Here is a 22,461-nt window from a genome sequence, read left to right on the forward strand (position 1 = left end):
TATTGAAGTATAACAAAACAAAGGAGTGCTTTTCTACAATAGGAGTGTTTTAGGTTCCAAACTTATACTTCTGCTTATATAATGTGGTTATTTGCATATAGAGCACATTATAATCTGTTTTTAACTATATGAAAGGACAATTGTAATACCAGGCAGGAGTGTCTTTTTTTGGACAATCTCTGAATATTATTTATCTCCAGTCACTCTCAAGTTGGGAATTTGTGGAGTCGTATGTTTATTTTCTTTACAGTACCCTTGTCACCATAAAAAGTAAAAGGTTAACATAATAAAATATTGTATACACTACCAAATTGCTAATAATTTTAAAGAAAGCATATAGAAAAAACATTTTAGTTAAAAGCTTTCAAATTTCATCTCTGTGTCAAAGGTGTGACTATTCTTCATAAACTACAACAATGCTGTAAGCTGTATTTCTTTTGTGAAGGTCTTTCAGGATGCTCTCTATGAGAATGTTTGCTTTGTGTTGTAGAATTTAAAGTTATTATCAAATAGCCTGGATGGACATGTGGCTCAAACATACTGCCAGCGTACAGTACATTACTTAACAGCAATGAATGACAGTGTTAATTATTTCATTACCACAAAAAATGTTCATAAAGAGTCATGGCAAAAAATTTTCACCACTTGCAATTTCAACCAAAACCAAACATGTCCCTCTTTGGCTATATACAATTGGGTGTTATTCTATTGTACATAAAGTGTTGGAGTGTTGTTCAGTAGACATGTGCAATTCGTTTCGGCCCGAATATGAATTCGGCCGAATTTCGGGCAATTCGGACATTCGGGTACTTCCGAATGTCCGAATTGCCGAAGTGCCGAATTGCTGAGGTCCTGAAGTTCCGAAATTACAGAATTTTCGAAGTGCCGAAGTTGCCGAAGTGTCAAAGTGCCGAAGTTCCGAAGTAAAGTATTGCCTAAGTACTAATATACAGTGAAAGAAGAATGTTACATTGTATACAATTTTAAATAAAAAGTATAAAAACATAGCCAGGATTCAGCTGTAAGCATTTTCAACACTTACAACAATCAAGTAACATACATTCATATCAAATTTAAGTTACTTAGCCTGTCAATGTAATGACAGGAATGAATAAGTAGATAACTCCCTAATTCCTACGGTATTAGGGAGCTATCTACTAAAAGGCTGAAAGACCTAAATTGGTCTTTCAGCCAAATTTACTAATACTAAGTAAAGATTACTAAGTATAAGTAAATTATGCCCCTACTTGCTATTCGCAAGTAGGGGTATGTCTATTAAACAGTGAGCAGCCTGTGGCTGCTAACTGTTAAAAAAAAAAAAGGTCCCCCCTCCCAAGCCTCCACCCGGGATGCGAGTGGGGGCTTTTTAACTAATGCCCCCCCACGGCCCCCACCCCTGAGTGGCTTATTAGTATTTAGGGCCCCTACCCACCACTCAAGGGCCAGGGGGGAGGACATTAGGTCCCCCCCTTATTAGTATTTAGGGCCCCCACCAACCGCCCAGGGGTGGGGGCCAGGGGGAAGGACCTTAGTATTTAGTATTAGTAAATTTGTCTGAAAGACCAATTTAGGTCTTTCAGCCTTTTGGTAGATAACTCCCTAATACCGTGGGAATTAGGGAGTTATTTACTAAGCTTCTGCAATAGACGTGCCAAAGTCCCAAAATTCCGAAATGCCGAAGTTCCGAAATTCTGAAATGCCGAAGTTCCGAAATTCTGAAGTGTTGAAGTGCTGAAGTTCCGAAGTGTTGAAGTGCCAAATTGCCGAAGTCCCGAATTGCGAAATTCCCGAATTTCGGAATGCCAAACCAAACCGAAAATTTTTCCCATGCACATGCCCATTGTTCAGTGTTCTTCACCAATTGTTTTGCAGGCAATGAGAAAAACAATACAATGACAGATACAGCATAAAAATAAATATGAAGGGAAGGAATAGGTTCACTGCTACATTAATGTCAAACTGCTGGCTTTGGTGTGATACAAAGTTGTTTTCTGTTGCATACCATATGGTACATTAACACTGACTTCAAAATAAGTCTTTTATTTTATTGTTTTTTACTGAAGTAATTAGTCCCTTAACAATGTGTGACAATGGGAACAATTTGTAAATGACAAAGAATTAAGAATAGTTATTTTAATTTGCAATATTGTTTGTAATTCATAATCCCCATAAATATTCAGCTGTCCCACTTGGGTAAAGTACTTGGAATAGTTATAAATTATTATGCATCATCTGCCAAGAATAATTTGTATTTCCCTTTGTGCAAGGGAAGAAAAAGTCTCATGTTATTGGATTTATATGCCAAGGTTAATACAAAAATAAAAGTGTATGCATACTGGAATCTACATTTGCATAAGCAAAGCATGCATGTGTTCACAAACGAACATGCGTTGTTTCTGTTTTGACTGGTCATCACTGTTAGGAATTGGATGATAGCCTGCAATACGCTCATTCTTGCAGTTAAAGAGTTAATTAACCTGATAGCAAAACCGATGTGCATTTATGCCTGAAAGCACAGAAAGACCTTCAAACCACATTGTTAGCTTAAGGTTCTAATTGAGAGAAAAATGAATGGCTATATAATGGACTGAAATGTGGATTTAATTTGTCTATCTACATTTCAAATTCTGTGACAGCACCATCTTGGGAGAGCTACATAAAAATGTAATTCATCTAGCATTCCACTAGCATAAAGAATAAAAACTGGCCAAAAGCACTGAGCAGTTATTTGACACACCGACTACTTGATTTGCAAGAAAAGGATTATTTTGACATTCAGCTGTGTGATTCATGTTTGTAGTTATGCTATGAATACAATTCTAACCATTATTTCTGCCCCCCAAAAATCATATGAACAAAATGTTTCCCTTTCTATTACATTTAAAACAATAATAGGGGCTTTATTCACCAAACACGAAATTACATAATATGAAGTTTGAACTTGATGGACTTGAGCCTTTTTTCAATCTAGATTACTGTGTAAGTATGAAGTAAAAAAAAAAAAAAATAATAATTCCAATATTTAGGCAAAAAGTACCAATTTGGAAAAAAATCCTCCAATTTAGCTAGTCACCACTTGGCTTAAATTTGCAATTTGGTTTTTAATTTACTACAATGATATTATTTAGTGAACAAACAATAAACTGAAACACAAATTCACCACTTTAACTTTCTCATCCCATAACGCTGCTATTCCAGAGCGACTAAGTGGATATTGTTATAAGATCATCTAATTTCTGCCAATTTCAATTTTTTTATATTGCACCACAGACATTTTAGCAGGGTTTATTATGTTTCCATTTTCAGCACTTTTGGCCACCATAAACAGCCCAATATGTTCATGATAATATACCTACTACAGGATGGGTTAGGACACAGTGGCTGGGTATGATATGGTCTTTTTCATTAACATGGATATACTACGGTTTTCCTGTGAACCACAGATTACCTTGTCTAAGAATATGGATACTGAACACATGTTGTTATCAGGCATTATATAATTTTTTTGTTTCCTTTTGTACTTTACCTATCTACCTATTGGGAATGCACATCCTGGGTCATTCACTAAGGTGAATATTTCTCGGAATTCAAAGTTTAAATATTGTTAAAATTCAAAGCCAAAGTGAAAACAAAATTGACTTGGAGAATTTTCAAAGTCTGATATTATGGCCTACATTTTTAAATTCACTTTGAATTCCAATAAATCTCACTTTCGTGAATATTCTTTGCATGTTTACTATGTACAGGGAGTGCAGAATTATTAGGCAAATGAGTATTTTGACCACATCATCCTCTTTATGCATGTTGTCTTACTCCAAGCTGTATAGGCTCGAAAGCCTACTACCAATTAAGCATATTAGGTGATGTGCATCTCTGTAATGAGAAGGGGTGTGGTCTAATGACACCAACACCCTATATCAGGTGTGCATAATTATTAGGCAACTTCCTTTCCTTTGGCAAAATGGGTCAAAAGAAGGACTTGACAGGATCAGAAAAGTCAAAAATAGTGAGATATCTTGCAGAGGGATGCAGCACTCTTAAAATTGCAAAGCTTCTGAAGCGTGATCATCGAACAATCAAGCGTTTCATTCAAAATAGTCAACAGGGTCGCAAGAAGCGTGTGGAAAAACCAAGGCGCAAAATAACTGCCCATGAACTGAGAAAAGTCAAGCGTGCAGCTGCCAAGATGCCACTTGCCACCAGTTTGGCCATATTTCAGAGCTGCAACATCACTGGAGTGCCCAAAAGCACAAGGTGTGCAATACTCAGAGACATGGCCAAGGTAAGAAAGGCTGAAAGACGACCACCACTGAACAAGACACACAAGCTGAAACGTCAAGACTGGGCCAAGAAATATCTCAAGACTGATTTTTCTAAGGTTTTATGGACTGATGAAATGAGAGTGAGTCTTGATGGGCCAGATGGATGGGCCCGTGGCTGGATTGGTAAAGGGCAGAGAGCTCCAGTCCGACTCAGACGCCAGCAAGGTGGAGGTGGAGTACTGGTTTGGGCTGGTATCATCAAAGATGAGCTTGTGGGGCCTTTTCGGGTTGAGGATGGAGTCAAGCTCAACTCACAGTCCTACTGCCAGTTTCTGGAAGACACCTTCTTCAAGCAGTGGTACAGGAAGAAGTCTGCATCCTTCAAGAAAAACATGATTTTCATGCAGGACAATGCTCCATCACACGCGTCCAAGTACTCCACAGCGGGGCTGGCAAGAAAGGGTATAAAAGAAGAAAATCTAATGACATGGCCTCCTTGTTCACCTGATCTGAACCCCATTGAGAACCTGTGGTCCATCATCAAATGTGAGATTTACAAGGAGGGAAAACAGTACACCTCTCTGAACAGTGTCTGGGAGGCTGTGGTTGCTGCTGCACGCAATGTTGATGGTGAACAGATCAAAACACTGACAGAATCCATGGATGGCAGGCTTTTGAGTGTCCTTGCAAAGAAAGGTGGCTATATTGGTCACTGATTTGTTTTTGTTTTGTTTTTGAATGTCAGAAATGTATATTTGTGAATTTGAGATGTTATATTGGTTTCACTGGTAAAAATAAATAATTGAAATGGGTATATATTTGTTTTTTGTTAAGTTGCCTAATAATTATGCACAGTAATAGTCACCTGCACACACAGATACCCCATAAAATAGCTAAAACTAAAAACAAACTAAAAACTACTTCCAAAAATATTCAGCTTTGATATTAATGAGTTTTTTGGGTTCATTGAGAACATGGTTGTTGTTCAATAATAAAATTAATCCTCAAAAATACAACTTGCCTAATAATTCTGCACTCCCTGTATTGATCTAAGTAAGCTATTTGACAGCAGTATTATTTCTTTGGCATTTGGACTAAGCTGAAAAAAGTTATCCTGTGACAAGAAAAATGAAATACCCAAAAAACATGATTTTTATTATTATATAGCTGTGAGTATCGATTTTAGCAGATAAATGTATTATGCTAAATACAGGACTCTTGTGCAATGGGATTTCTTACTAGTTCTCATATGTCTTATTAAATAAGGGTATTCAAACTCGAGATGAGGATGATTGGACAGAACACACTGATTTGATAATGTCTCAGGACCAAACTTGTCAGCATAGCAGAGCTATATGAGAACCCCAGTGTTTTATCCTATTCTGTGTTTGCAGACAGTCAGAATATGTATTATTGGGACCTGAACTGCTAACTGAAGGAAAATAAGACTGTCATTTGCCAGGGGGGCAAAAAGAGGCCATACATATACTCTGCACTTACCTATTAAAGTGCTTACCTAGTTGTAAGTGTGCATTTGTGAACTTTTTGTTCGAATTTAATTTACTGTATCACCCTATGATTATTTATTATTATTTTTGTTTTCCATATAATAAATTGTCAGTTAATACTGGAACATCTATCCCATCTATTTTCATTGGCAAGCTGTTTCTAGAGGTTCTCCATTACCTACATGCGGGTATGTTTTTAGTCTATATCCACCAATCACTGTGATGTTTCCTTAAATTATCTCTATTTTGCACTCCTATATTTACACACCTGTTTGTGGATGCTTAGTTTTACATATAGCTATACAATATAGGAGCATACATACAGAAAACTGTCCATTTTCAGATTTTGAAGGTGCAAATCAAGAAAAGCTCTATCCTAATATTTTCCTATGCATCCTTTAAACATTGACTACTCTTTATACTGTAGAATAAAGGGGCAGAAACCATTTTTAATGGTTAATTAATGGTCGACTGGTTTGTTAACTGGCAGCCCCAGCTTCCAATGAGTTAGGCGTCATTAAATTGATACCTTTATATGTATGCTTAATATGTCTAATACTCCATAATGTTTCTTTATTGTTCATATTTTGGTACTACATTTCATTATCTCTATAACTCTGGTTCTATCCTGTAACAGAATCAATGTAGGTGGTTTAAAAGACAAGTGTTCATACTGTATTTTTTTTTATGATATTACTAGTAAAATGTTTATGTTTTCCATATTATTACTATCTCTGAAATATTGCCCAAATGTCCCTTAACACAAAAAGGCTATCATTTTTAAGTTAACTACACACATAAATGGCAAATTTTAATGAAAGTAGATTGTAGAAGGACAGGTCCAATCCCTACTTTGAACACTCTACCTGGCAACAGTGAGGAAAGTTACAAGGTGGTAGTCAGGATGGGTTGGATAGTTAAAGAGTGGGGTGATGTGAGTTACTTAGAGGGAATATAGTCACCCAGACTACTTCATCTCATTGAAGTGGTCTGGGTGCAGTGTTCCAGACCCACTTAGTCCTACAATGTAAATAATTGCAGTTTTTCAGAAACTGCAATAATTACATTGAATGATTAAGACTGAGTCTAGTGGCTCTCAATCAGCCACTAGAGGCACTTTCTGGTGACTAACTGACTTTTGGTCGCCTTACTGACACTGTACATCCTTACGCTCTGCATGAGGATATCCATGTTACAAAAGGCCTTTTGTAACTTTTATTTCCTGTGACAAAATGCCCTGCTTCCCGGTACTATGGAGAAGCCTTATCACCAGCCTCCTTCCCCATGACTATGGACCGAGAGTGTATGGCCCTTTAAGACAGTCGGTGGGCATATTGGTGCTTAGGGACTTTTATGGAACTGGTGCTGTCCTTTAAGCACATTTTTTGGACATAGAGAAAATTGCCCCTTTAAGATGGTGTCCCCAGACTTGTTTGGGACACTGCCCCTTTAAGCCTGTGTCCCCAGTGTCCCCAGACTTGGTTAAAACCCTTTGTTCCTGGCTATTACCCACGTGGTTCAGTAAATGGGGCTTACTGAACCAAGTCCCACATAGGTGGACTACCCAGAAGTGGAAGTGTGCAGGCACTTTACCTCCCAGGTTGTGAGATTGCTGTAGGTAAATTGCCGAACGCTGGGTGGCCGCAGTTCGTGCAAACGAACATGTGGCGGCGGCCATCTTTGTTCATTCGAACGAGGTCAGCGGTATGTGTAGCCAAGTCCATGGAACTGAAATCGGCTGCACATTTCCGCGAACACTGCTGACCTGTATCTTCTCCCATACTGAACTTTCAGCCGCAGAGACTTTTTAGGTCGGTCATAAAGGACTTCCGTCTAACTTTTGATCTACTGATCTACTTTTTAGGATTTTTGAGTATGTTTATATTTAAAGGATGCTGATTAATAATATTGTTAGTATAATAATAGTGTTTTTATGAAGATTGGATGTATGGTTTTAAAGTTAGAGTACATGTATAAAAACTGTATTTTTCCTGCCTGTGATAATTATGTTAACCATTGTGTACCATAATTATATCACAGGCAGAGGGGAGGATTTTGTGTGTAATTGCTGGGAGTGTTTTCTGTAATGTACGTGTGTTATTGGTTGTTCTGTAAATCCCGGTGGGTTGTCCTATGTAAGGAAAACCTGCATAAAAGAAGGCCATTGGGTGCCAATTAAACAGAATGACTTGACCTTCTAACTTGCAGCCTGGACTCATGTTTGTAGGGGACAGCTATAATCACTACAGGGATTGCTATGCTCTTCATACTCCCTTAACCACTGAGCTATTGTAAGAGCTCTTGTTACTGATCCTGCTTCGCTCTACAGTAGGAAGAGGTTCACCTACTGCAGGGATAGGCAACCTTCGGCTATCCAGATGTTGTGGACTACATCCCCCATAATGCTCTTACACACATAATGCTGGCAAAGCATCATGGGAGGTGTAGTCCAAAACATCTGCAGAGCCGAAGGTTGCCTATGCCTGACCTACTGGAACCTGGAGCCTGGTCATAGGTCCAGGGTGGATAGCAGACGGCGAGATCCTAGCCCAGCAGCGGTGGTTCGTGGAGTCTGCAGTGCTTATAGTGTCTACGGTACTGATGGTCCTTTGGTGAGCGCTAGGAGTATCCTTTCTACGGTCCAACTTCCAGCCAGCCTGGAGGAAACCGTAACAATCCAGCATCAGTAAAATCCCCATTGGAAAGCATTGAAGCAATGCTTTCCTATTGGGAGGACCTAATGTGCTCTCAGCGTTTGCTACGCATGTGCATCCGCCCCCTGTCTGATGACGGCAGAGCAATGACCCAGCACCAAGGGACATCAGCACTGGAATCGGGAAGTATTAAAAGGACATTATAACCTCTTAACTGTGAGGGGAGGGGTGTGAGCGAGGGGAGGACCAGAGGGCACTATAGTGCTAGGAATACAGGTTTGTATTCCTAGCACTATATATTCCCTCTAACAGATGGAAAAGGTGGTGACCCTGGGGAGTTTCCATACTTATTCATTAGGAATTGACTGACACTGACTAAGCAGACTATTATCACTTTTATGAGACTTTTGTTTATTGTAAAACGACTAAAAAAATGTGATACATTTACCTGTATTTTCATCATCTTGATAGACAGAGATGTACCAATTTTCCCATGCAGATGAATTTTCTGTGATCTGCAATTACATAAAAGAATGAATGTGAACATCCATTTCATATGCTATTTTAATTGACATACCCATAAAGTCCTATTTACCACCTTATGACATGGCAAGGATCAGAATAGCCTACATTATACACTGATCAGCCACTTCATTAAAACAGCTGACAGGTGAAGTGACTAACATTGATTATATCGTTACAATGGTACCAATGAGTGGGATAGATTAGGCAGAAAGTGAACAGTCAGTTCTTGAATTTCATGTGTTTGAAGCAGTGAACATGATAAATTTAAAAGATCTGAGTAATTTTGAGATGGTCATGGCTAGACAACTAAGTTAGAGCTTCTCCAAAATGGCAAGTCTTGTGGGGTGCTCTGGGTAAGTAGTGTGTAAAACCTACCAAAAGTGATGAAAGGAAGGACAACCAGTGAACCAGTGACAGGGTCATGAGCGAGCAATGGTTATTGATGCACATGGACAACAAAGGCTAGCCATCTGGTTTGATCACCATCATGCTAATCAAGATTAAAAAAAAAAAGATGTCAGAACACCTAGTGCATCACAGTTTGCTGAGTATAGGGCTGCTAAGCACCAGACTAGTCAGAGTGCCCATGATGAATCATGTCCTCTGCTGAAAATGCCTTTAATTGGGATTTGAGTATCATAACTGGACCATGGAGAAATGGAAGAAAGTCTAGTGATTAAGAAACCGTGCACACACAAAAATACAGCTTTAAATTTAACAAGGCTACTTAAAATCACCAATCTTAGCAAATACATATGGGGATGCAGTTCCACCAAATGGCTATATTGGTTGGACGCACTACTATTGGAGTACTGTGAGTGTAGGACCCACTAATATTGGGGTACTGTAGTATAGCCTCACATCTTTATGATTTGATAGCTATCATATATAATAGGCTGGGACTTATGCCTTGGCTGCAAGGTTCTGTCTAAGAGAGTGTCCATTTAGCCAGACTTATCATAAAGCATTCATTTGGACCATAAAAGTGATCTGGCGAAATCATCAAGGGGTGCTTCCCTGATTGATTTCGAAGGGCTCTTAATTGAGCAAGTTTATGTTATTGTTCTACCATATGCAAGATAGCTTACAACTCAAAGTGAGAAGTTTTGTTTTCATCTTCTCTCTATGGTTAGCTATTTTAAAGAAGTAACTCCTTAATACTATGTAGCAATCAAGGAGGATATTGCAGTAGTAATATTATGTATTGTAAAGCAATCCTTTATAATGGGCCAAGGATCTTGTACCAACTTCAAATCTTTAAGTAAAGAGGAATCTAATTTCAACAAAAAAGGGGAGGTGGTATATAAGTACTGTAGATAAATGACAATGTATGCACGGTCTGACCATGTAGCAGTTTTGATTTCAACTCTATGAACCTTAATCATATCCAGGTCACTAGCAAGGTAGTAATCAATCTTGGAATTATTATGGCCCATATTTTCATGTAATTAGGTTAATGACACATTTACCTTTATAACATACTATTTAAAAAAACTGTCATTGTTTGCAAAATGTTCCATATCAATGAGGTTTCAGATACAATCCTCCAAATTGGTTAAATATATATACATATACCATACTGTACATTTACTTGAATGATGAAATAACATGTATTGTAGTTTATAAAAGTAATAAGGTTTTACCTGTGCACATATTGTTTTAAAATGTTCTGAAATTATCGATAAAGTAATTAAATCTTCCCATCTTTCTGAAGGCATCCATGATGGTGCATTTATGTTAGAACCAGTGGTCTCCCATCCAATTTTCTCAAATGAGCAGCTTCCTGTAAAACAGGTTAACTTCAAAATCAACTAAGAAAACAGAATTTACGCTAACATGATTTACCAAAGGGCTGCAAGTTCTAAAAGCACCAACTCAGACTTTTAACCTCTCCAGGCTGGACAAATCTTTATAACTGAGTTAGATAAGAACTACATCTTTTCTCAAGGTAAATTTTAAAACAAGACATTTTAATGCACTATTATTAACAAAATAAAATGTGTCTGTTCCTAGTGTTGATGTGGATTAGTGGGATTCATGTGTCAGGATCGGGACAGGGATCCAACACGCAGAGTACAAACAGTAGCCAGATACGTATACCGGACCTTAGAATGGCCGGACTAACGTAAGTAGTACAGTATAGAGTGGTCAAAGACAAGCCGAGGTCGAGGGTAACAGAAGACAGGTAAGCAAGAGACAAGCCGAATCAAGGGTAACAGAGATAAGCAGAGTAAGGTAAACAAGCCGGGTCAAAACCAAAAGGGATAATAGAATACACAAGCACTGAGTGACTAGAACAAGCTAGAACCACGACAGGGCAATGAGCTAATGAAAGAAGCTCTGTTAAATACCCTGTTCAGAGCAGTAACCACGCCTCCGAGGCGTCCTGATTGGTCCTGCAGCAATTGAGTGACAGGTCGTTCCGGAGGAGTTTCCTGATGACAACTTCCTGCCTAGATGCTGTAAAAGGCAGTCACTCCCTCGCGGCCGGCCTAGCATGACCGGATAGACCGTGGGAAAGGGAGCCATCAGGCCATCTGGATGGAGGAACAGCTAAGTCTCTACCTCTTTCGGAGGTCGAGACCGCAGGTACCCTGACAGTACCCCCCCTCTCAGATACGCCCACCGGGCGGAATACACCAGGGCGAGAAGGGAATCGAGAGTGAAACGCCCTGCGGAGACGGGGAGCATGCACCTCCTCCTGAGGTACCCAACTTCTCTCCTCAGGACCATAACCCTTCCAATCGACCAGATATTGCAGTTTCCCCCGGGAGATTCGAGAATCAATGATGGAATTGACCTCATACTCCTCCTGACCCTCCACCTGAACTGAGCGGGGAGGGGCGATCGTGGAGGAGAACCTGTTACATATTAATGGTTTTAGCAAGGAAACATGAAATGAATTAGGAATGCGTAAGGCATTAGGCAACGCTAAACGATACGCAACTGGGTTAATTTGAGACAGTACCTTGTAAGGTCCAATATATCGAGGAGCAAACTTCATGGACGGCACTTTTAACCAAATGTTTCTAGTACTTAACCATACTCTATCGCCTGGAACAAACACCGGTGCTGCCCTTCTACGTTTGTCAGCGTGTTTTTTAACCAGCGTAGAATTGTGCAAAAGAATTTGTCGAGTTTGATCCCACAACTCTCTTAAATTGGCAACATGAACATCCACCGACGGTATCCCTTGAGAAGAAGACTCCGAAGGAAGGATGGAAGGATGAAAGCCATAATTCAAGAAAAAATGGCTAGAATGCGTAGAATCACAAATGAGATTGTTATGTGCAAACTCCGCCCAAGGAATCAAACCGACCCAATCGTCCTGGTGTTCTGAAACGAAACAACGTAAATATTGTTCAACTTTTTGGTTAGTGCGTTCAGCAGCTCCATTGGACTGAGGATGATAGGCAGAGGAGAAATTCAATTTGATGCCTAGTTGGGAGCAGAATGATCTCCAAAAACGGGAAACAAATTGGGAGCCTCTGTCAGAGACAATTTGGGAAGGTATCCCATGCAAACGGAAAATCTTACTGGCGAATATCTCCGCTAATTCGGGCGAAGATGGGAGTTTAGGTAGGGGAATGAAGTGAGCCATTTTAGTAAATCTGTCTACCACAGTGAGGATGACAGTCTGCTTTTTAGAGATAGGCAAATCAACAATGAAGTCCATTGCCAGGCAGGACCAAGGCTTTTCAGGAACCTCTAAAGGGTGCAGAAATCCGCATGGAAGCGAATGGGGTAGCTTGGTCTTGGTACAAACTTCACATGCCCCAATGAATTCTTTAATATCCTTGCGTAAGTCAGGCCACCAAAAATCTTTAGAGACCAGCGCATAAGTCTTGCGGATGCCAGGATGCCCAGCCACCTTGCTGTTATGGAGACAGCGTAGCACCTCCAGTTGGAGAGCGGCAGGAGCGAAGTGTCGATCCCCAGGAGTCTGTTTGGGTGCCAAATGCTGAAACTTCATGATCTCAGAAAGCAATGGAGAGTGAATCCTGAGATTCGTGTTCGCGATGATATTCCCCTTAGGAACTATGGAGGACAGAAGTGGTTCAGTTATAGTGGATGGTTCATATTGACGAGACAAAGCATCGGCTTTAGAGTTCTTAGAACCAGGTCTATACGTATGTACATAATTACAGTGAGTGAGGAACAAAGCCCAGCGAGCCTGCCTGGCGGACAAGCGCTTAGCCTCCCCAATATAAGACAAGTTCTTATGATCCGTTAGGATAGTAACAGGGTGTAGTGTCCCTTCCAGTAAATGTCTCCACTCCTTTAAAGCCTTAATGACCGCTAACAGTTCCCTCTCCCCGATGTCATATCTGCTCTCAGGCCCCGAAAATTTTTTAGAGAAGAAACCACAAGGGTGTAACGGTTTATCCACCCCTAACCTTTGAGACAGAACAGCCCCAACTCCTGTCTCAGAAGCATCGACCTCGAGCAAGAAAGGCAGAGTCGTATCAGGATGAACTAGAATGGGAGCTGAGGCAAAAAGATCCTTGAGAGTCTTAAAAGCACCAAGAGCTTCCTCAGACCAGAACTTAGTATCAGCCCCTTGTTTGGTCATATTGGTAATAGGCGCAATGATAGAGGAGTAACCCTTAATGAAGCGCCTATAGTAGTTGGAAAAACCAATAAACCTTTGGATAGCCTTGAGTCCTTTGGGCAAAGGCCAGTCTAAAATAGATTGGAGTTTACCAGGATCCATTTTAAAACCTTCCCCAGAAATCACGTACCCAAGAAAGTCTACCTGAGACTGATCAAAACTGCACTTTTCCAATTTGCAGTATAGACCATGTTGCAGAAGTTTGTGTAACACCTTTCTGACCTGTCTATGGTGAGTCTCAATCTCCTTAGAGTGTATTAGTATGTCGTCCAGGTAAACAATAACACAATCATGCTGAAACTCCCTAAGTACCTCATTAATCAACTCTTGAAATACTGCAGGAGCATTGCATAGTCCAAATGGCATAACAGTGTATTCGTAATGGCCATACCGAGTATTGAATGCCGTCATCCACTCGTGACCTTGCTGGATTCTCACCAAATTGTAAGCCCCTCTGAGATCTAACTTGGTGAAGATTTTGGAGCCCTTAAGACGATCAAATAACTCGGTAATCAGTGGGATAGGATAGGCATTTCTGACCGTTATTTTATTCAAGCCTCGGTAATCGATACAAGGTCTCAGCGTGCCATCCTTCTTCTTAATGAAAAAGAATCCTGGCCGGAGAAGAAGACCTCCTGATGAATCCCTTTTCTAAATTCTCCTGAATATACTCCTCTAGAACCGAGTTTTCCTGAACAGACAAAGGATATACATGGCCCCTCGGAGGCATAGTCCCGGGTAGAAGCTTAATTTTACAGTCAAATGACCTGTGTGGCGGCAAAGAATCGGCATTCTTCTTGTCAAACACTGCCCTTAAGTCTAGGTAAAGGTCTGGTATTTGTCTTTCTGTGGACTGAGTAGGATTCTCCTGTATGTTAATATTAGCTAATGGAGAAACCTTGCACAAACACCGATCCTGGCAGCCCTGGCCCCACGAGAGTATCTCCCCTAACTCCCAATCAATAATAGGGTTATGTTCTTTCAACCATAGGTACCCCAGAACTATGGGAACGGAAGGAGACGAAATGAGCAGAAGAGATAAATTCTCCACGTGTAGGATACCAACATTTAACTCAATGGGTATGGTCTCACGAAAGATAACAGGGTCTAGTAGTGGTCTACCATCTATAGCCTCAACGGCCAAGGGTGTCTCCCTTAGCTGGGATGGGAAATTGTTTTTACTAGCAAAGGCTTGGTCGATAAAATTCTCAGCAGCACCGGAATCTATCAAAGCCATAGCCCTTACTACTTCCCTCCCGCAAGTTAAGGAAACTGGTAGCAGAAGCCTGTGATCTTTATAATTAGGAGTAGAGGACAAAATAGAAACACCCAAGGCCTGTCCTCTAGAGAGACTTAGGTGCGAGCTTTTCCCGGGCGGTTAGAACAGTTCGAGAGTAAATGACCCTTAGCTCCACAATACATACACAAACCCTCTCTTCTCCTGTACTGTCTTTCCTCCTCAGAGAGGCGGGTATACCCTATCTGCATAGGTTTAGGAAGCAAAGATACCGTGGAGTCAGGACTTGGAAAAGCGGGGGCTAACCTAAAAGAAGGTCTCCGGTTCCTCTCTCGAGTGTTCTGTCTCTCTCTTAAACGTTCATCTATACGAGAGATGAACGAAATTAAATCCTCTAAATTCTCAGGGAGTTCTCTGGTAGCAACCTCATCAAGGATTACTTCAGATAAGCCATTCAAAAATACATCCATATAAGCCTGCTCATTCCACTTGACCTCTGACGCCAGAGACCTGAACTCTAGTGCATAATCCACCAGTGTTCGGTTCTCCTGTCTCAGACGCAACAGTAATCTGGCTGCATTAACCTTTCTACCTGGAGGGTCAAATGTTCTTCTAAAAGCAGCTACAAAGGTGTTATAGTTATAAACTAATGGGTTATCGTTCTCCCATAATGGGTTGGCCCATCTCAGAGCTTTCTCAATAAGTAGGGTGATAATAAATCCTACCTTTGCCCTATCTGTAGGATAAGAGCGAGGTTGCAATTCAAAATGGATACTAATTTGGTTTAAGAAACCACGACACTTCTCAGGAGCCCCACCATAGCGTACTGGGGGGGTAATGCGAGAAGAAGCACCCACTGTGGCTACCTCTAGACCTGAACCGACAGGAGAAACAGGGGTATTACGTATCTCCTCTGGTGGGTTATTGGCACGAGATAATAGAGCCTGTAGCGCAAGCGCCATCTGACCCATTCTGTGATCCATGGCTTCAAACCTAGGATCAGGAGAGGCAAGCTGACTGTTTGTACTCGCAGGATCCATTGGCCCTGTCGTAATGTCAGGATCGGGACAGGGATCCAACACGCAGAGTACAAACAGTAGCCAGATACGTATACCGGACCTTAGAATGGCCGGACTAACGTAAGTAGTACAGTATAGAGTGGTCAAAGACAAGCCGAGGTCGAGGGTAACAGAAGACAGGTAAGCGAGAGACAAGCCGAATCAAGGGTAACAGAGATAAGCAGAGTAAGGTAAACAAGCCGGGTCAAAACCAAAAGGGATAATAGAATACACAAGCACTGAGTGACTAGAACAAGCTAGAACCACGACAGGGCAATGAGCTAATGAAAGAAGCTCTGTTAAATACCCTGTTCAGAGCAGTAACCACGCCTCCGAGGCGTCCTGATTGGTCCTGCAGCAATTGAGTGACAGGTCGTTCCGGAGGAATTTCCTGATGACAACTTCCTGCCTAGATGCTGTAAAAGGCAGTCACTCCCTCGCGGCCAGCCTAGCATGACCGGATAGACCGTGGGAAAGGGAGCCATCAGGCCGTCTGGATGGAGGAACAGCTAAGTCTCTACCTCTTTCGGAGGTAGAGACCGCAGGTACCCTGACATCATGAATGAGAGTTTCCCATTATTATTACCACCAAAAAGTGCCTAGTGAACTATTAAATGGATCAAACATTATGTCATTGTGCTTAATAATTTACAATTAATGACCTTCTGTAGTGTATCTCTAGAGATTACCACTAACAATTTTCTCCAATAAGAAAATGATATACAGACTAATGTTTTACTTCCTGTGAATAAATTGCAGTGGTGAGCCCAACAAATGAATCTCTGTTAGTCTCTCTCACAGCACACTTTACTGCAGAGACCAGTATATAGGACATGGTGGGTCCACTCTATAGCTATCTCAGCATTCCTTATCTCTACTAGATTTCCTATGTAACAGCAGTCTGGGAGTTTTTGTACAAGAGTCACAAGTCTCTGGCTTCATTAAGCAAAAGTTGTTTTAGTGACTATAGTGTTTCTTTAGGTTGCATCTATGTACAATGAAATCACATGTTGGCATGTTTTTACTAAGCAAGGGCTGCAAAAAGAGCAGATGATCAGTAATTACTGAACTAGAGCCACCATAATACTATGCCAGCCTTTTGTTATGTGTGTAAGTCCCCTTGTCTTTGCTTGTTATCCTTCTTGTATTCATATTCACTTGTGTCTATCTCCATTTGTGTCACTCCCCTAAGACCTTATTTCAGCAACACTATATACAAAAGAAAAGAGTAATAAATAAAATAAAGGCAACTATTGGAATGTGGAGCATACTCTGGAATCGTGCCACCCACTGTAGATGCCTTGTGGGACCAAGAAACCCACCATCACCCCTTATGGATAATTTCTGCCTGTAAATATGCATGACAAAATCCAATATTTTGTCATGTGTTAATCCTTACATTTACGTCTGGCAAAAAAAAAAAAAAAAAAAAAAACAATTCCATTGGATTGCTGTGTTTGTGATTTTTAACATACAAAATGTCTTCTGCTAATCCTGGCATTAGTACAGTTGTGGAAATAACATTACATGACAAATGCTCCTTATTACTTAAAGTGCATTCCCAAGCATACTGTTGGATAGTATCTGCATATCAAAAGTTAAATTATAAAATATTTTTCCAAGATAGACCAGCAGATTCTTGGACATGGATAAAATGGCTTCCATGATCTATGACAAGTAGGGAAGCCAATATAGTTTTTATTTATCCCTGATGCTCTTTTCAGATAAAAGTTTAGAATCTGGAACACTACAGATTGAATGGCTAGAATACACGCCAGGCTAGGTGTAGTTACCCATATCTTATCAGGAAGGAGTAAGACTTTGTATTATGTACAATATCTATAGGAACTGTATGCAACTAATGTGGTAACAGAATGGATACCTTAAAAACGGGTCAATGAAAGAAAAGATCAACCATTCAAAGCATTAATAGAGAATGATTGTCAGTAGAGACCTTTAGCTTCAAAAGCAAACAGGGACTCTAACTGTAGGTTAGTATAGCAGAATTTTGGATGATATTGCAATAATAAAACCATGTTTACTGTACCATGAGCAAAAAAGGCCAGCTCCTCTTCTGTGACGGCATTTTCATTTTCTAACTGCTGAATGCAGAGGAACAGCATAGCACAGGCTTGGGTGCTATGTTCTGGAAGTAAACTCCTAAAGTATTGGAGAGGTGGAATAGACAATAGTCACAAACTCAAGTATTGCTTCCATTAATAACAACATTTATGCTATCAAACCAGTAAAATGGACACCAATGGATTTTTATACACCCTTATGTTTTGCAACTTCACACTAAAAAGTTAATGGAATCTTAAAAAAAAAAAAAAAAAACAGACATGCAACAACTGATATCAAAATTGCCAAGGAAGAAAATATTTGATATTTTTCTAACTCAACATTTAGTTTAATTTTGCAATTCTGTTGTCAATGTACCACAATTTAGTATTTATACAATACAGAATATTGATTCTGCTACATTATTGTTTTCTAAAATATTGTCTTAAAAGGAGCCTTTAGTACTGAAAATAGCAATCATTATTTCTGGACTGGTTACTTTCTGTCCACCATTTGTTGTGTTTAAAAAACTAAGCTAGATAAAGATAAACACCATTTGATTTCCAGACTGAATTTTTAGGACTGTAGTTGTCCTTTAAGCAGTCCTTTTCTACAAAACTACAATGTTTTACATTGCTGGGTTAAAACGACAGGACCACTGCACCCAGACCACTTCATTAAGATTAAGTGGTCTGGGTGACTGTAGTGATAGTTTAGCATTTAGGCCAGACTTAAATCTCGAACAGGTAAAGATAAGAGACACATGAGAACATTATTGATTGCTCAAAACCCACCATTTAATTGTAATATTTAATTATCTTATGGATAAATGTTTTTTGTTTAATTTAAACTCTCAATAATAATAGCACCAAAACCACTTTAAATTAATGAAGTTTTAGTGTATAGATCATGCCCCTGCAGTCTCACTGTTCAATACTCTGCCACTTAGGAGTTAAATCACTTTTATGCAGCCCTAGACACACCTCCCTGCAAGTAATGTGCACAGTCTTCCTAAACACTTCCTGTAAAATGAGATCTAATGTTTACACTTCCCATTTCGTTTAGAATTGTGGGTCTCCTGCAATATTAAAAATGTACTAGACCTTGCAGGAGTCTCCTGTATGTGATTAAAGTTCAATTTACAGAGCAGGAGATTAAACATCTCCAAAGTAAAATCTGATTGAAAATTAAACATATTCTTTGTTTCATTGCAATGGCAATGGTAATGACAGATAATTCAGCAGTGAAACTTCAGAGGCATGTTCTATACAGCCAAACTGTTGTTGTAGTTTGGATGTACACCCAAATAAAGTTGAAGATGTTTAGGTGACAGTAGTACCCTTTTAAGGATTCATTGCACAGCAAGTCAGAACCTTTTGATACTCCATTCTATGTAGTGTCTTTATATTACTAAGAAATGCTCAGAAAAACTCCACTATGCAGAATGCAGATTATTGAGTTATTTGTAGTATGTAGAGCAGAGCAAAAATACGCAGTTTAGTGCTGCAATTATAGACATTCATACTCTTTTAGAAGTACAAAAATCTTAAAGTAAGCAAAGTAATAACCACATTTTCTTAGTGCCAGGGGAAAAAAAAATCATATATTTCATAACGTTTTATATACACTGTTCCTAGGAAAGCTACTTGGTAAATTATGATTTTATGAGGAGTCCTTATGCATGTTCATGCTTGAAATTACTGTGATAAGTAATTTGCTGTTTCATGTGCTGTCATATTTTATGGGTAATGGAAAGTGATTGTACGTATTAGGGGGAAAAAAACTGAGAATGGTTGAAATAAGATTCCTGTTTAACATAAGAGCTGACTATAATAATTACTGATGTGGTTACAATGATGGATGATATATGTTTCAAAAGAAAGTGAAGAGCATGTACACATTAGATTTTATATTAAGAATTACAGCAAGAGATTAGATACTTTTTTTAATAGATGAATGAAAATAAAATTAACTAACCTTATGTTTACTCAGTTGACCGCACACAGACCTATTGCATATTTCTTATTCACAAAAGCCTCTTTGATAATACAACATTCAGGGAGCTGTTCAAACTATTTTTGATTTTCAAAAGAGCCAAAGATTTAACTAAAACACTGACAGGTTTATTCACTAAAGTGAGAATTGTCAGGAATTGAAAGTTAATTTCTTTAAGGATAACTGAACTGGGAACATATGTAACGTGGATAATTTTTTCCAATTCAGCTAAGTCGGCCTTCGATTTGAAGTCCACTATGAATCCTTTTTTTTTTATTCCCGACAATACAAACTTTAGTAACTAATAGTGATGTACCGAACTGTTCGCCGGCTAATAGTTCCTGGCGAACATAGCGTGTTCGCGTTCGCCATGGCGGGCGAACACATGCACGGTTCAATCCGCCCCTATTTGTCATCATTGAGTAAACTTTGACCCTGTGCCTCACGGTCAGCAGACACATTCCAGCAAATTAGCAGCAGATCCTTCCCTTCCAGACCCTCCCACCTCCTGTACAGCATCCATTTTAGATTCATTCTGAAGCTGCATTCTTAGATAGAGTAGGGAAAGTGTAGCTGCTGCTCATTTAATAGGGAAATTGATAGCTAGGCTAGGGTATTCAGTGTCCACTACAGTCCTGAAGGACTCATCTGATCTCTGCTGTAAGGACAGCACCACAAAAAGACCTTTTTAGGGCTAGAACATCAGTCTGCTTTTTTTTTCTGCGTAATGTAATTGCAGTTGCCTGCCCACCAGCTTCTGTGTCAGGCTCACAGTGGATACTGTGCCCACTTGCCCAGTGCCACCACTCATATCTGGTGTCACAATAGCTTAAGCTTGCATTTAAAAACAAAAATGTATTTTTCACTGTAATAGATTGAATAGCAGTTAGTTGTCTGCAAGCGTCTGGGTGTCAGGCCTTCAGCGTGTACTCTGCCAACCTCTGCCAGTGTACTTTGCCACTCATATCTGGTGTCACTATAGCGTGCCTTTAAAAAGAAAAAAAGTTTTTCACTGTAAGCTAATAGCAGTTAGTTGTCTTCAAGCGTCTGGGTGTCAGGCCTTCAGCGTGTACTCTGCCAACCTCTGCCAGTGTACTTTGCCACTCATATTTGGTGTTACAATAGCGTGCCTTTAAAAAGAAAAAAAGTTTTTCACTGTAAGCTAATAGCAGTCAGTGTCCTTCAAGCGAGTGTGTCAGGCCTTCAGCGTGTACTCTGCCAACCTCTGCCAGAGTACTTTGCCCCTCATATCTGGTGTCACAATAGTGTGCCTTTAAAAAGAAAAAAAGTTTTTCACTGTAAGCTAATAGCAGTCAGTGTCCTTCAAGCAGGTGTCAGGCCTTCAGCGTGTACTCTGCCAACCTCTGCAAGTGCATATTGCCATTCATATCTGGTGTAACTATAGTGTGCATTTAAAACCCAAAAACTTTTTCCACTGTTATAGATTGAACAGCAGTTAGATGTCTTCAAGCGGGTGTCAGGCCTACAGCGTGTACTCTGCCAACCTCTGCCAGTGCACATTGCCACTCATATCTGGTCTCACAGTAGCTTGTACGCATAGTACCACTAATCCAAAAAAAAATGACAGGCAGAGGCAGGCCACCCCGCAGGGGCCATCGTGGTCATGGTGCTGTGATTCCCTTTTGCCCTAGAATAATGCCCAGTTTTCAGGGGCCACGTACCCTGAATTTGAAAAGTTCTGAAAAGTTCTGAGGACATAGTTGACTGGCTAACACAGGACACCCAATCTTCTACAGCTTCCGTTTGGAACCTTGACGCACCATCCTCCTCCAGCTTAGCTCCGGGCACCTCTCAAGATACCACTCACCCGCCTGCCGCCACCACCAACACTAGCACCACAGCCGCTTCACTTGGTATGTCAGAGGAGTTATTTACACATCCGTTTGAAGAAATGAGTTATGCGCAACCATTATTGCCAGAGGATGTAGATAACAGGGATATGTCTCAGTCAGGCAGCATTACACACATGGACGTATGGTGTGATGATGATGATGTTGTACCCGCTGCTGCTTCCTTTGCTGAGTTGTCAGATACAAGTGAAGCGGTTGATAATGACGATGCGTCCATGGATGTCACGTGGGTGCCCGCTCGGCAAGAAGAAGAACAGGGCGAAAGTTCAGATGGGGAGACAGAGAGGAGGAGGAGGAGACGAGTTGGAAGCAGGGGGAGGTCATCACAAGGAGCTAGTGGCACAGTCAGACAGCATGCATCGGCACCCGGGGTCAGCCCGACAGCACGCCAATCAATGCATGCTGTGTCCACCACCAGAATGCCGTCATTGCAGAGCTCAGCAGTGTGGCATTTTTTGTGTGTCTGCCTCTGACAACAGTGATGCCATTTGCAACCTGTGCCAAAAGAAACTGAGTCGTGGGAAGTCCAACACCCACCTAGGTACAACTGCTTTGCGTAGGCACATGATCGCACATCACAAACGCCTATGGGATCAACACATGAGTACAAGCAGCACACAAACTCAAAGCCGCCATCCTCCTCCTGGTCCAGCATCTTCAGCCACGTCAACCACTGCT

General features: G+C 40.4%; 1 protein-coding gene across 1 annotated transcript in view; it reads right to left on the bottom strand.

Annotated features, from left to right (window-relative positions):
- Window positions 1-22,461, bottom strand: part of LOC134567660 (uncharacterized) — a 484,351-nt gene that overhangs the window by 130,658 nt on the left and 331,232 nt on the right. Inside the window, exons 83-85 of the mRNA XM_063426051.1 lie at window positions 17,904-18,016; window positions 10,593-10,732; window positions 8,873-8,939 (exon numbers count right to left, since the gene is read on the bottom strand). Of these exons, the coding sequence (XP_063282121.1) occupies window positions 8,873-8,939; window positions 10,593-10,732; window positions 17,904-18,016 (320 nt within the window). The remainder of the gene's footprint in view (window positions 1-8,872; window positions 8,940-10,592; window positions 10,733-17,903; window positions 18,017-22,461) is intronic.

This window comes from Pelobates fuscus, chromosome 1 (assembly GCF_036172605.1).
Source record: "Pelobates fuscus isolate aPelFus1 chromosome 1, aPelFus1.pri, whole genome shotgun sequence".
Lineage (NCBI taxonomy): Eukaryota > Metazoa > Chordata > Amphibia > Anura > Pelobatidae > Pelobates > Pelobates fuscus.